Here is a 13,842-nt window from a genome sequence, read left to right as displayed (position 1 = left end):
GTTTCATGGCGACTTTAAAGTGTGAAATGCTTGTCAAATATGCAACACATATTCAAAATGTGACCTCTGCATTTAACCCATCCAAGTGAGTAGTGAACACATGCTTTGCAAGCCGTGAACACACACACAGACACACACAGCAGTGAGGGAGCAATTTGCTCAAGGGTATGTCGCAACCTGCCGGTCGCAAGATTCCAATTATTAGCCCATATATCGGTGCATCTCTAATCATTAGTTCATATTTAACTAAGAATAAAATGTAGGGGTCTTACTGCATAATTATTTATGTCCTGTTATTGTAAAGTAACCAAATAAATGTATGCACATACAAATAACTCAACCTGAAATTTTTTTTTAACTCTGTTGCTGTGTTAAGCTGAATTCTGTCAATTTTCATTCTGTTTATTAAAGTAAAGTTCATTTTTCATTTGCATCTTAACTCTCTTAATGTCTCTCTGGATTATGATTTGACAGTTGTCTTTGACAGTACAGTATTTTAACAAGTGCAGACAGAAACTGTTGCTTGTTCATTTCCTGTGATGAGGTGTTAAAGCCCATAGCAGGGCAAATGAGTTAACCCAAATGAAAAGTAAAACCTAATGATTTTACTTTTCTCTTTAATGCTTTATACCATTTGTGCTTTGCAAATCATGAATGATTATTAGTTCTGGTTTATGAGAACTTATTTTTACTTATTCCCATTTCTACATTATTAGTTGTTTATTTCTCCATCGGCGCAATGAAAACGCCCCGACACAAACAGACAAAAAATGGTGTGATATGGAATTTAAATATAGATGTTGTTATCTGCAGATGTTCACATTCAATAGCTTAGAAACCTTTGCCCCTCCTACTACTTTCTATTGGCATAAAACCCTTGTAGTTTCTTTCTCACTGCCACACTTTTTTCATGCACATAAGATCTCAACATTATTTATTTAAGTACTCTGAAACTTGTTACTGGAAGAAAAATCACCTGAAGGTCTCAACATCTGAAAGGTTTGGACCTGTAAATGTTCATGTTGGTGAATTGATTGTTAGCAGATATGATTTGATATTTAGAGTCAATGCTTGCATTAATATGCTTGCTTTTAAATGTTTTAAATGGCTTTTAAGGCAAAATGTTAAATGCTTTCTTATTCCTGAACTGGAAACTATAAGAAGCTGTGGTCTGCAGTTTTGTATCGTGCAAAGATTTTGGATGTCTTTCTAACACAATGTTGTATTTTTGTCCTGCAGCTTCTTGACTGTATAGTATTCATACCTGATCTCCATTCTTTTGCAAATCAGGATGTTGATCAACGCAGCTCTAATTCTCATTTTGACCAGTAAAGTTGTCCTAGGATGGGTAAGATTGTAAGATATGAGTCTTTATATTACTGTACAATCATGATTATTGATGATCGGAAATTATTATTTCTCATTGCTGTAGGATAACAGAGTGCCTGTTGAAGGAGAGAAATATCCATTAGATATGGCACCGGACTCAGTTGATGACCGATATGATGGCTGTACATACAAGATGGAAAACCTAGTGAGAACAAAATATCTAATCAAAGAAATCTGTGATTATAAAATATCTTACTTTGGGGAAGCTTGGTTGTATAGTACAGGACAAATCCCTGGACCTGATAAATTGAAAATGCACCATTTAGTTGCGATTTATACGTACAGTATTTCTGAGCTACACAGAAAGTTGAATCAGGATGTTAGGACTGGTAGACAAAAATACAGAGACAAGACTTACACGTGGTATTCACTTCACTTTTTCTTGACAGAAGCGATACAGATTCTTAAGAAAACACAAAATAAATGCATAACAACTTATCGTGGTACCAGACTTACATTTGATGAGAATGTTCTGAACAAACACATTCGTTTTGGTTCATTTGCATTTTCCTCTCTTGATCGTAAAATTGCAATGGGATTTGGAACAGAATCTTGTTTTGAAATCAAAACTTGTTATGGTGCTGATGTGTCAAAATACTCCCAGTATCCTCATGAAAAAGAGGTGCTGATTCCTCCATATGAGACGTTTGAAGTCACTGCTATCATGAAGAAAGAGCAGAAGAAAAGTGCCTGGTGTAAAACTGTGTTCATGTTGAAGAGCTCTGGATTTAGAAGTGACTTAAACTGTGCCGTGGTCTCAATTAAGCCAAAGATATATCACAATGCCAGTTTCTATGCCTGATTGGCTCTTACATACATTTCATTCATTCAATTAATTTCTTTCATTCATTTATTTTTTATATTAAGTGTTGCTGTGATTTTAATAACATTTTATAAACCAATCCTGATGTTTTTAAAGGAACACTGTACTTTTTTGAAAATATGCTCATTTTCCAACTCCCCAAGAGTTAAACATTTGATTTTTACCGTTTTGGAATCCATTCAGCCGATCTCTGGAGCCGTTTCTCAATATGCGTTCTTGTCTGTACTTGCGTTCTTGTGGACTTGTGAAACGTCATCAGTCGCGGCCCAAGTACTGTTCCAATTCAAAGTTCGCATCAAGCCCAAGTTCACATAAAATCCCCGGATGTGTTCTTGATCCGCCCATTTTATCGAGGATGCATCAGAGGAGACTTGTGTGGACTTATGACAGCGAAGTTTCCCAGAATGCATTTCGCGTCAGAAGTTCGTTCTTCCGAGTCTGAACTTGCAAATTCGAACTACGAAGGACACAAGTCCGAGTTTGGCGTACTTGGTATTGAGAAACGGCTTGGGTCTGGCGCTACCACTTTTAGCATAGCTTAGCACAATTCATTGAATCTGATTAGACCATTAGCATCATGCTAAAAAAAGTAACCAAAGAGTTTCGATTTTAAAACTTGACTCTTCTGTAGTCACATCGTGTACTTAGACTGACAGAAAATTAAAAGTTGTGATTTTCTAGCCAGATATGGCTAGAAACTCTACCCTCATTCTGGCGTAATAATCAAGGACTTTGCTGCCGTAACATGGCTGCAGGAGGCGCAATGATGTTACGCAGCACCTGAAAATAGTCTCCTTGGTAACTTTCAATAGCAGGAGACTATTTTGGGGCAAATAGGAAAAATGGGAACAATATTGAAACTCTTTGGGGTTTTTTTGCGCATTGATAATGGTCTAATCAGATTCAATGGATTATGCTAAAAGTGCTAGCGCCAGACCCGGAGATCAGCTAAATGGATTCCAAAACTGTAAAAATCAAATGTTTAACTCTAGGAGAGCTGGAAAATGAGCATATTTTCGAAACAAAAGTCCCTTTAAGGACTGTAATAAAATGTTTGTTTTTTTTAGATTATATGCTGAATTAAATGCAGCTTAATACATTTGTTGCATATTTTTTGATTTGTTTCATACACAACTTTGCCATCCTGCTTTGAAAACTGAAATGTATTTTATTATAATTTATAATAATTTATTTATTATAACCAATATGGCCATCATTTTCTTGCCCTTAGGAAAACTAACCATGATTTTATTAGCCTATCAAGTTTAATGACCATGGATTTTGGTAGGTTGATTTGTATAACTGAAGAGTTTCGTTGCAAAACGAAATAACCACCGTTTTGTTAATTGTTCAGAAATCTCGTTTTTTGGTTGTGCATTCCAATTAATTTCAATTCAACTGCAGTTGGTTTGTTTTGATTTAAACCTTCATAACATGATAAGATAATAATAAACATGTTTTGACAAAAATGTTAAAAAAATTGATTTATCTCGTTTTGCAACGAAACTCTTCAACTATTCTTATAAAATTATAAATGGTTGTATAACATTTATATAGAAAATTTTAGTTAAACCATGGTTAATTTGTATGGTATTATAACAAATAAAACCATAAAAACAGATCAAATGGATTAATTGTGCACCACAGATATTTATAAATAAACATTTAAACAGGTTAAATAACAGTATGTATTCAGCAGAAAGGTGTTTGTGTCTCGGTTTTAGTATTATATTTGACGTTTTGCATTAATATTACTGCTACAGTATAATATTGTGTTGCATTTTATTTTTCTAAGATTTAATTTCATGTAATGTTGGTTTATTCTGCAGCAGAGCATTGTACCTAAAATGAAATAAAACTTTCTGTCTCCATAAACTTCTCCAAAGTCAAAAACATCTTTGCTCTTATCTGTTAACACTGTTGATTGTGTAAGAGTTTTTCTGTTGTCGTCTTCTCAGTGTTTTGTGTGTGTTTGTACCAGTAAAACTTCCATCCAGTCGACTGATCAATGTGACACTTCAGAGTCACTGTTTGCTTCCTGTCAGTACAGATCCTTCAGTATCTGATCTGAGTTTAGGTTTTGATCCTGCAAGATAATAAAATACATTCAGATCCTGAAGAAACTTCTCTTTGAGTCTTTATTACAGTAATTACTGACCTTTAACAGAGAGAGTCACATGATCACTGTACTGTGAGGATGAGAGTCGTCCATCTCTCTCTCCTCTACACCAGAACTTATCCTGATCTGATGGTGACCTGATGCTCAAGATGTTTTCCTCAAACACTAAAGTCCCAGTTGTGTCTTCATACCACTGATATCTCCGGTTACTGCAATGAAAAATCAATCAAAATAAATCACCTTTAGTTCGTTTGAAGTCAATATTTGAAATGGAGTATGTATTAAACAAAGCAAAAAACTTGGAGATGTTGTTACTGCAGAAGTAAAATAACAATACATCAATTATAAATTTAAATCAAATGTCTATTGATTGTACAGGAAGCTGATCTCATGACTGATGTGCACATTTCAGCCACTAATTCAGTCCTGTCTGCGTGTATCCTCTTTCTATCTTGACCATTTACATGAGGATGTGGCGGCAGTATGATGGTACTTGCACATGTGTATTATAGGAATAAATTAAATGCTTATTGTTTGGGCCAGATTGCTGTCTGGATGTTTTTTGTATCGCCCATCACTGCATGAATGCTGCTGCCATTTGCACTGATTTCAGAACAGCCATCAGTATGAATGGTACATTGCAGATGCAACTGGAAAATGGTACTTTGGTCCTTTGGAAATCACCCTAGAAATTGTTTTGGTAAATTAGTTTCCGAACTAATCGGTGCTTTTGTCATTTCATTGTCTGTAAAACCATTTTTTTTAAACATTCGTGACCCTGGACCACAAAAACAGTCATAAGTAACACGGGTACAGTATATGTATTGTATGGGTCAAAATATAGATTTTTCTTTCATTCCAAAAATCATTAGGATATTACATAAAGATCATATTTTGTACCTACAGTAAATATATCAAAACTTTATTTTTTGTGAATGGATGTAGTTGCTTAAAATACAATTTTCTCAATATTTAGATTTTTTATATACTAACAAACCATACATCAATAGAAAGCTTATTTATTTAGCTTTCAGATAATGTATAAATCTCAATTTTGAAAAAATGACCTTTGGATGTTCAAGGTTGTTTATGGAACCATACAGTCAGACATAAAACATTTAAGTTTTTTTTTAAGAGATTGTATTTCTCAATGCATTGTGTTATCATGAGGGCAGGTTGGGCTGAGGGATGCTGTCAACACAACACCATCACAGCTGACATTACAGCATCACGGGGCGGAGATTCAGAGGATTTTGTGAAGTATTTATCGATCTGTTTGAGCTTTGGCCAACACACGGCTGTCCTTCCCTAGAGAACAACTTTAATCTCTCGAAATGTGCTAATATAAACCAGGTTAGGGACTGAACTCTTAAAGGTAAGTACTCTTTAGGTGTTTTTAATCTTTGTTTACTGGATAACTAAATGTAAATGTTATTGGGATCACTACAGACGAGCTATTTGCAGAACGCTGATTGTTAAGGTGCAGCTTTTTTGGCCATCTATCTATCTATCTATCTATCTATCTATCTATCTATCTATCTATCTATCTATCTATCTATCTATCTGTCTATCTATCTATACTTTTGAATAATATAATATAGAAATACATAAGCTATGCTCAGTGTGCTCTTGCTTTTATGTAATTTCTAAATTTAAAACCTTTTGCCCAAATTCTCTTAAATTTTGTGGCATTGTTTTCAATATTTACAATTAAAGAGTCCCATTGCATCTAAAAGTCCATACTGATTTAGCTGGCAGTAATAGAATAGCAGACAACATTGTATTGATCTTTTCAGATCAAAAGAGGAAATCCAAACGGTATCTACATGTGAAACATATTTCCATTTTCCTATATATAGTTTTTATTTTATTAAGCAAACAAAATAAGTCTTGTCTTATATTTTAAGGCTGAATGTATATAAATAATCTGTTTATTGTAATGTGCAGTGCTTTGAAAAAAACACTTTCTGATGTCAAGCTATGTCAAGTGTTACATCACTCGTGATATTCATGTCATTCAAAAGAAAATGGCTCCACCCACACAGAAATTTCTTGATAGTTAAACCTTTTAAACCCTCAAAAGTCAAAAATATAAATGAACAGATTTGCATGCCAATATAGATTAAGTGATTTGAGATGCTTGCTCTGTAATATATTTATTTTTGTCCATTTGTGATTCCCACAGCCCTGTTTTGAAGATAAGATCCGATGATTTGGTGAAAGATGATAAGATCAGATTAGCCTTCACTTGCTTGCCCTTACTCTGGAAACGTATTTTTTGCTTGTTGTTCCACGCAACAGTTCAAAAGTGTTTCTCCAACGCGTCCTCCAAAAACTCAGACTGTTTTCCGAAGCAGACGAGGTTCAGCCAGCTCATGCCGAAGTTATGGGAAGCGTGAGAGCGCACCGCTACAGCATAGTTTCATCAGAAGAAGGCGGTATGAAGTTGTCGCCCATCGCCATGCAAAATGGCTTCGGCAATGGAAACGCAGGTGGGAAAGTGCCCACGCAGAATCAAACGCAAAGCCGCTTTGTAAACAAAGACGGCCGCTGCAACGTACAGTTCATCAACATGAGCGAGAAAGGTCAGCGTTACCTAGCTGACATCTTTACGACGTGTGTTGACATTCGCTGGCGTTGGATGATGGTCATCTTCTGCCTCTCTTTCGTGCTGTCCTGGCTTCTTTTCGGAGTCATATTTTGGCTAGTCGCACTTTGGTCGGGCGATTTGGAAAATCAAGAGCAGATATGCATTTCAAACGTAGACAGTTTTACGTCCGCATTCCTGTTTTCTGTGGAGACGCAAACGACTATTGGCTACGGTTATCGCTACGTGACGGAGGAGTGTCCCTTTGCTGTCTTTGTGGTGGTCTTCCAGAGCATTTTTGGATGCATCATTGATGCTTTTATCATTGGTGCAGTCATGGCCAAGATGGCCAAGCCCAAAAAAAGAAATGAAACCCTCGTGTTTAGCTATTACGCCACGATAGCCATGAGAGACGGCAAGCTGTGCCTGATGTGGAGAGTTGGGAACCTACGAAAGAGTCACCTGGTGGAGGCTCACGTCCGAGCCCAGCTTCTCAAATCTCGCACCACTGCTGAGGGAGAGTTTATCCCACTGGATCAAATAGACATTGATGTTGGGTTTGACACTGGTATTGACCGGATATTTTTAGTGTCCCCTATTACCATTGTCCATGAGATCGACGAGGACAGTCCATTTTATGATATGAGCAAACAGGAACTGGAAAATTCTGAGTTGGAAATAGTTGTGATTTTGGAGGGGATGGTGGAGGCCACCGCCATGACCACTCAGTGTCGCAGCTCGTACGTGACGAGCGAAATCCTGTGGGGCCATCGGTTCGAGACGGTCCTTTTTGAAGAGAAAAACCTTTACAAGGTGGACTACTCGAGGTTTGAGAACACCTACGAGGTTCCCAGCACTCCACAATGCAGCGCTAGAGACTTGGCCGAAAAGAAGCTCATGAGGTCCAGTTCAAACTCTTTCTGTTATGAGAATGAAGTAGCCTTCATGGATAAAGAGGATACGGAGGATGACGATGAAGACGAGAAACAGAGTAGCGTTACAAGGGACAGTGTGGCCATGAAGGGATCCAATGTTGATGTGGCCACAGTTTCTAGTCAGGATACATTACCTTTACAGCTCACACCTTTTAGACAACAACCTGAAATGTGACAGGCTGATTTCATATTTGAATGAAAGGATGATTTATATATATAATAATGATGATGATGATGATGAAGAGTTTGGTCTACAGCATGCACGCAATTGAAAATGCTGGGGCAAGGCTATAGACTAAAACATTGTCGTTGGTTTTCAGGAGAACCCTAACGATACTGTAGCTGCAGGTGAAGGTTGGGTTGCAAAAAACTTCTCGGACACTATACAAAAGAAGTAACACACATTTTATATACAGCTCTGTTACAACTCCTAAGTTGCTTTCTACTGCATACTTTGGAAGGTATATTCTAAGACAGCATTCTTACTAAAATGGCCCCTATAAAGTGAGCAATTCAGTTTAGTTAAAGGGGACCTATCATAAAAATTTGACTTTTCCATGTTTAAGTGCTATAATTGGGTCCCCAGTGCTTCTATCAAAGGCGCTCTAAGCGAATTGACGCGTTTTAGACCATAAAACATTTTTTGTTACATACAGCAAACATCTCCTCACTATCTGCTTGCTGCCTGTCCGCTGATCAAACTGTAAAAAAACGCAATCTCTGTAGACAGCGTTCAGGCTCGACAAATGGCAATATCAACATAGTGGCCAAACCTAGCACAACAAAACATAACAAAGTGTTCCAGCCAATAAACGACAAGAAGGATTTGGGGGTGGGGGTTGGGCGCGTTCATGAAAGCACGGACGGGAGAGGGAGGGGGAGGCGTTAGCTAAGCTCCGTTTGTTTGAAAACAGTTCAAACATCAACAGGAAGTGACGTCGCACATTATTCGCTTAGAGAGCCTTCAACCTAGACAATGTGAAAAGAGCAATCCAGTAACTTAGTTTTGGTAAAGGATGTGAAAAAATTAGGTCATTAAAATTTTGCTCCCCTGATGATGTCAGAAAAGGATAATACCGCCCCTAAATCTGCACTATCCAACCACGGCACTGCCATTTAGTGCAGAGATCAACTCATTTGCATTTAAAAGGACACACCCAAAACTGGCACATTTTTGCTCACACCTACAAAGTGGCAATTTTCACATGCTATAATAAATTATCTATATGATATTTTGAGCTAAAACTTTACATACATACTCTGGGGACACCAAAGATTTATTTTACATCTTAAAAAAGTCTTGTGAAATGTCCCCTTTAAGTTTGGTTTTTGGAGGCTGTAATGACAATGAGATTGAACAGCAAATGTTTTCTTGTCATCTTATATCAACTATGCTATTAAATTAAATTAAATTAAAGTATTTAAAATACAATAAGGATGTATTTGTTAACATTAGTAAATAAAATAGCTAAGATTAATTAATAATGAACAACAGAGTTTTCAACTTTTATTAAATTGTGTTATGTCAGTACAATTGTTCATGTCGCATTAACTAATTTACAACTTTACATTTTGAAAATAAATTAGAAAATGCTGAAATTTAGATGAACTAAGATTAATAAATGCTGTAGAAGTATTGTTCATTGTTAGCTTAATGTATGTAAGCTAATGCATTAACTAATGTTACCAAATACAACCTTATTAGAAAGTGTTACCTAAAACGCTGTAAGTACTTACTGTAAGTAATATAAATGTTAACATAACCTCCATATTTCCATACACCATGTTGGGTCAAAAATGGGCCGGACCTAACACGTTGGGTTAACCTATGGTGGGTTGTTTCAACCCATCATTGGGTAAAATATAAACATTTCCTGGTCAATCTAACCCAGCGGTTTGAGTTTGTCCCGTTTTGATTTATCATTGGCTTAAAAAATAACCCAGCATTTTTTTGTGGTTGTTGATTAAAGCGAATACGTTTTTCAATAATGGCATTATTTAATTTATAATGTGAAAAACTATATGTTCACATACTGTTTAAAGAAACTTAGTTCTAAATCTGTTTATTTAGCTGGTCTCCTAACAGCTGTGACACTTTTAGGGCACTTCATAGTGTACTTCATAGTGTAGATTTACTGAAAATCATTGTGAGACTAGTTACTACGAGTTAGAGGAACTGCAAAAATGAATCTAAAAAGTTTAATTAAATCTCTAGCTGTTTGTTTGCGTTTTGTTACATTATGCAATGAAATTTGTGTTATAAAGTGTGGATATTCAGGCCACTTACAGTATATTTAAACATATACATATAACTAACTTGGTTATTGTGTGTTATGATATCAGTATTGAAGATTAGACCCACATCTCTGCTAGCTAATCTAGGCAACTTCATGTTGTTTTGTAGGAAAACAGAATGCTCCTCTTTTCATGTAATGCACTTTTTATACAAGCCCCAGAAATTATAATCATCTCAGGGTTAGAATCAAATCTGACATTCATAAACAAGTCAAAGATGGTAAGCTATACATCATAACTAATCTTTGAATATGTTGAAGGGTTAGTTTACCCCAAAAAGCTTGTCAATATTGTCTCGTCATTATGTTGTTCAAACCCTCTAACTTTCTTCTGTTTTATTATTTTTATTAGTAAAGCGTTGTTTACCTTTTATAATGGGAGTGGATTGTAGGTACAGAGAGGGTTTGAATGACACAAGGTGAGTAAATTATGATTTTGGGGGGGGTGAATTAACCCTTTAAGAATGGCAAAACAGACAGTGTGTGTATTTTATGAGCTTAATCTGCTGCTATTAAAAAATATATAAGAAAATACAAAAGAATGGAAAATATTTATATATTTGATAGTAAAGGTATATTGTTTAATTGTATCATATGTGTTACAATGCAGGCAAGAAAGACTTTAATGGTGGCCGGTTTTTAAAACTATAAACAGTGGAGCACAATTATTTTCTTGGTTTCTTTAATAGAAGTCTGTAAGTTACTGTAAATTATCTTTATTTTTTTGATATCCCAACACAGTATTCTGTAATATTTGTGCAAAAGCAGCCTGTTCAAGACCTCTATTAAAGGTTAAACATGTAATGATAGGATTTGTTTTTATATTAACTGTTTTGTTTGTTTTCATTTCCAATAAAATAACACTTTATGGAAATAATCAGTCACTAATCTTTTTAAAAATATTACATGCAGTGTAAGAAATCAATATGCATTTAAATACACAAAAAAAGGTTGGGTTGTTTTAAACCCAGTGCTGGGTAACTATTGGACAGATATCTGGGTTAAAAATGACCCAAATAATGGGTTGTTTCAACAAGGTTGATTAACAATAACCCAGCAGTTGAGTAAAAACAAGCCATTATTTGGGTCATTTTAATCCAGAAATGTGTTCTGTCCAATAGCCCTGGGTTAAAAACAACCCAATATTTTGTAGAGTTAAAACTAAATGTATCTTTAAAGCTGTCCACATGAGTTTATAACAATTGAAATTTGATCACATGGCAAATTATGTAATCCTAATAGCATTCCAGAATAACATCATGTACTGTGTGTTTGCCTGTTGACATGGAGTCAACTAGACATTCATTAATTTTGGATAAACTGGTTAATTGTCATTATGATTAACCATACGGTTGACTGGCTTGACTAATTTGAATCCCTGGCCCCAGTTTGTGTGAAACAGGAGATCGATGGTAGACTAGAGGCAATGAGAGGATTTAATTTCGCTCTGCTGAATCTCTAATTTCTCCCTAAGGGATTTTTCCACATTATTCAGAGACAAGTTCAAATTAATCCTTAAAAATGCAGTCAGTTAAGAAAAATTGGTTATTGTTGTTTTTTATTGTTCACACCAACAAATGTGACCCTGGACTACGCTGGCCATTCATGGCAGTTCCGCCGGACACGTCCCGAACACATTTTCGGGTTCGTTCTCCGGAAGTCGCGTTGGTCGACCGCATACGTCATCAAGGTTTAATATTTCGGGTTTAATTTCAGAAAAGCAACCGTTACATTTCAAGGTAAGAATGAAACTACAATGATTTTATGTCTATTTTAAGAAATAAATCTTAATTTTCTAATGTATTTTAACTGAAATGTGAGAACCTCGATGACGTATGCCGTCAAGCAACGCGTCTTCCGGAGAACGAACCCGAAAACATGTTCGGGACGTGTCCGGCGGAACTGGCACGAATGGCCACCCTACCCTGGACCCAAGTAGCGTGGGTACATTTGCAGCAAAAAATATGGGTCAAAATTATTGATTTTTCTTTTATGCCAAAAATCATTACGCTGTAAAACCCGATAAGTTCAGAGTACTTAAACATTTTGTGGACACAAATTACCTCAAAACATTTAAGTAAACCAATTTTTAAAAAAGTAAGTAAATAATATTTATAAATCCAATTTAATTAATTTATACTTAAACGTTTATATTTTATTTGATTCAATATTTAAGCCAATAAAAAAGTAAAAATTTGACCTTTATGACTGGTTTTGTGGTCCATGGTCACAAACAGGCATTTTCAGTTATGTAGTGTAGGTAAAAATTGTTTATCAAATAATGTTTTAACGCTGTAAATTTCTACACTGAAAAAAATGATTCATTGAATTTAATCATTTTTTTTAAGGTAAGTGGTTGCAATCAATTTATTTAAGCTACATTTAAACAAAAGTTTTATATTTTATTTAACGATACTAATCTTTGTTGTTTAAATGTAGCTTAAATAAATTGATTGCAACACTTACCTTAAAACATTTTATTAAATTCAATGAATCATTTTTTTCAGTGTATAGAATATGGGGAGCATATCTTCATGAAAAATTACTTGGTTATATCACAAACCAGTAAATTCATGCATTTGTCACAAAAGCTATCTGTGCAGAAATAATGACAATGGTCACAGTCTGATAGAAAAGTCACCCTCACTTTTAAAACAATAGTTCAAAGCCTTCATAATCCAAAAACACGAGTTAAGATGAAGCAGCTGTTGCATTGGTGTGATTAAAGGTGCTGTATGAGTTCAGATATAGATTTAATCTATGATCACATTCCTGATGAAAGAAATCTGTTTGTGAAAATCAGATTATCCCTCTTCAATGTCCTACAGGGCACAAATAATGACACACATTTTTACGGCTTTAATGGAAGACAAAAACAATGAACAATGGTTACATAATGTTTCCAATAATGACCTCTATATACGGTTCTTCTACCATATTGCTTTCTCTTTCTTTTTTTCTTTCTTTTTTCTTTCTGTTAGTTGACTCAAAGTGCTATACAATGCGGACAACAAAAACAGAACTGAAATCTTATTTTTTAACAGATGTTTGAAAACTGGTAGGGAGGCCACAGCTCTAACAGACATTATTAAATCACTATATCTGATGTATGCAATATGTACACTGCCCACAGTGAGCCTACCCTACAAAATTGAACCATGGTTTTAGTACAGTTAAAACCAAAAAAACATGGTTACTGTAAAACCATTGTAACCACAAAATAACTATGGTTTTGACAACCATGGAATTCATAAAACACAGTTAAACCATGGTTAGTGTAGTAAAACCATAGTTTTGCTGATCAATACACCAAAAAAAACATGGTTACTACACTTTTACCATAATAAAATTAATTTCTGTAAGGGTATAATAGCCAGATTTGCCTGAATTTGCACTTGAGTAGAGAATTGAATGTATCAAAAAACCAATCAATGGCACATGGTAGTACCCTTTAAGAAGGTCCTCATTTGAATTTGGTACCCAAATGTGCCTTGTAGATACTAATATATACTGTACCTCTGAGGTACTATTATGAACTCTTTAGGGACAAAGGTGATTTTTTTTTAAATGGTACAGCCCCAGTGACAGCTGGGGAACATATTTCCCATTTTTTATGACGTAAATTATAAACGTAAATTGAATCGCCTGTAAAAACATCAGGGCTTTGTGAATTATTTGCAAAGCATACAAAATCA

At 35.3% G+C, this 13,842-nt stretch overlaps 2 protein-coding genes across 2 annotated transcripts; both read left to right on the top strand.

The window, feature by feature from the left end:
• The first annotated feature begins 1,215 nt into the window (after window positions 1-1,215).
• LOC141362853 (NAD(P)(+)--arginine ADP-ribosyltransferase 2-like) lies at window positions 1,216-3,071 on the top strand. The gene is made up of 2 exons (XM_073865108.1): window positions 1,216-1,348; window positions 1,433-3,071. Exons 1-2 carry the CDS (start codon window positions 1,292-1,294, stop codon window positions 2,189-2,191), a joined length of 816 nt encoding a protein of 271 aa, XP_073721209.1. The 5' UTR covers window positions 1,216-1,291; the 3' UTR covers window positions 2,192-3,071.
• Window positions 3,072-6,535: 3,464 nt separating this feature from the next.
• On the top strand, window positions 6,536-8,091 carry LOC141362782 (inward rectifier potassium channel 2-like). Its single transcript, XM_073865016.1, has one exon. The coding sequence runs from the start codon at window positions 6,718-6,720 to the stop codon at window positions 8,026-8,028; it is 1,311 nt and encodes a 436-aa protein (XP_073721117.1). The 5' UTR covers window positions 6,536-6,717; the 3' UTR covers window positions 8,029-8,091.
• The last annotated feature ends 5,751 nt before the right edge of the window (window positions 8,092-13,842 follow it).

The sequence above is a fragment of the Misgurnus anguillicaudatus genome, unplaced genomic scaffold (assembly GCF_027580225.2).
Source record: "Misgurnus anguillicaudatus unplaced genomic scaffold, ASM2758022v2 HiC_scaffold_29, whole genome shotgun sequence".
Lineage (NCBI taxonomy): Eukaryota > Metazoa > Chordata > Actinopteri > Cypriniformes > Cobitidae > Misgurnus > Misgurnus anguillicaudatus.
Note: the sequence above shows the minus strand (reverse complement) of the source record. Positions and strands in the feature narration are given on the sequence as shown.

Coding starts and splice junctions, on each gene's coding strand:
- LOC141362853 (XM_073865108.1), top strand. CDS start 1,292: ATGTTGATCAACGCAGCTCTAATTCTCATTTTGACCAGTAAAGTTGTC. Junction 1,349..1,432: donor GTAAAGTTGTCCTAGGATGG/GTAAGATTGTAA, acceptor TCATTGCTGTAG/GATAACAGAGTGCCTGTTGA.
- LOC141362782 (XM_073865016.1), top strand. CDS start 6,718: ATGGGAAGCGTGAGAGCGCACCGCTACAGCATAGTTTCATCAGAAGAA.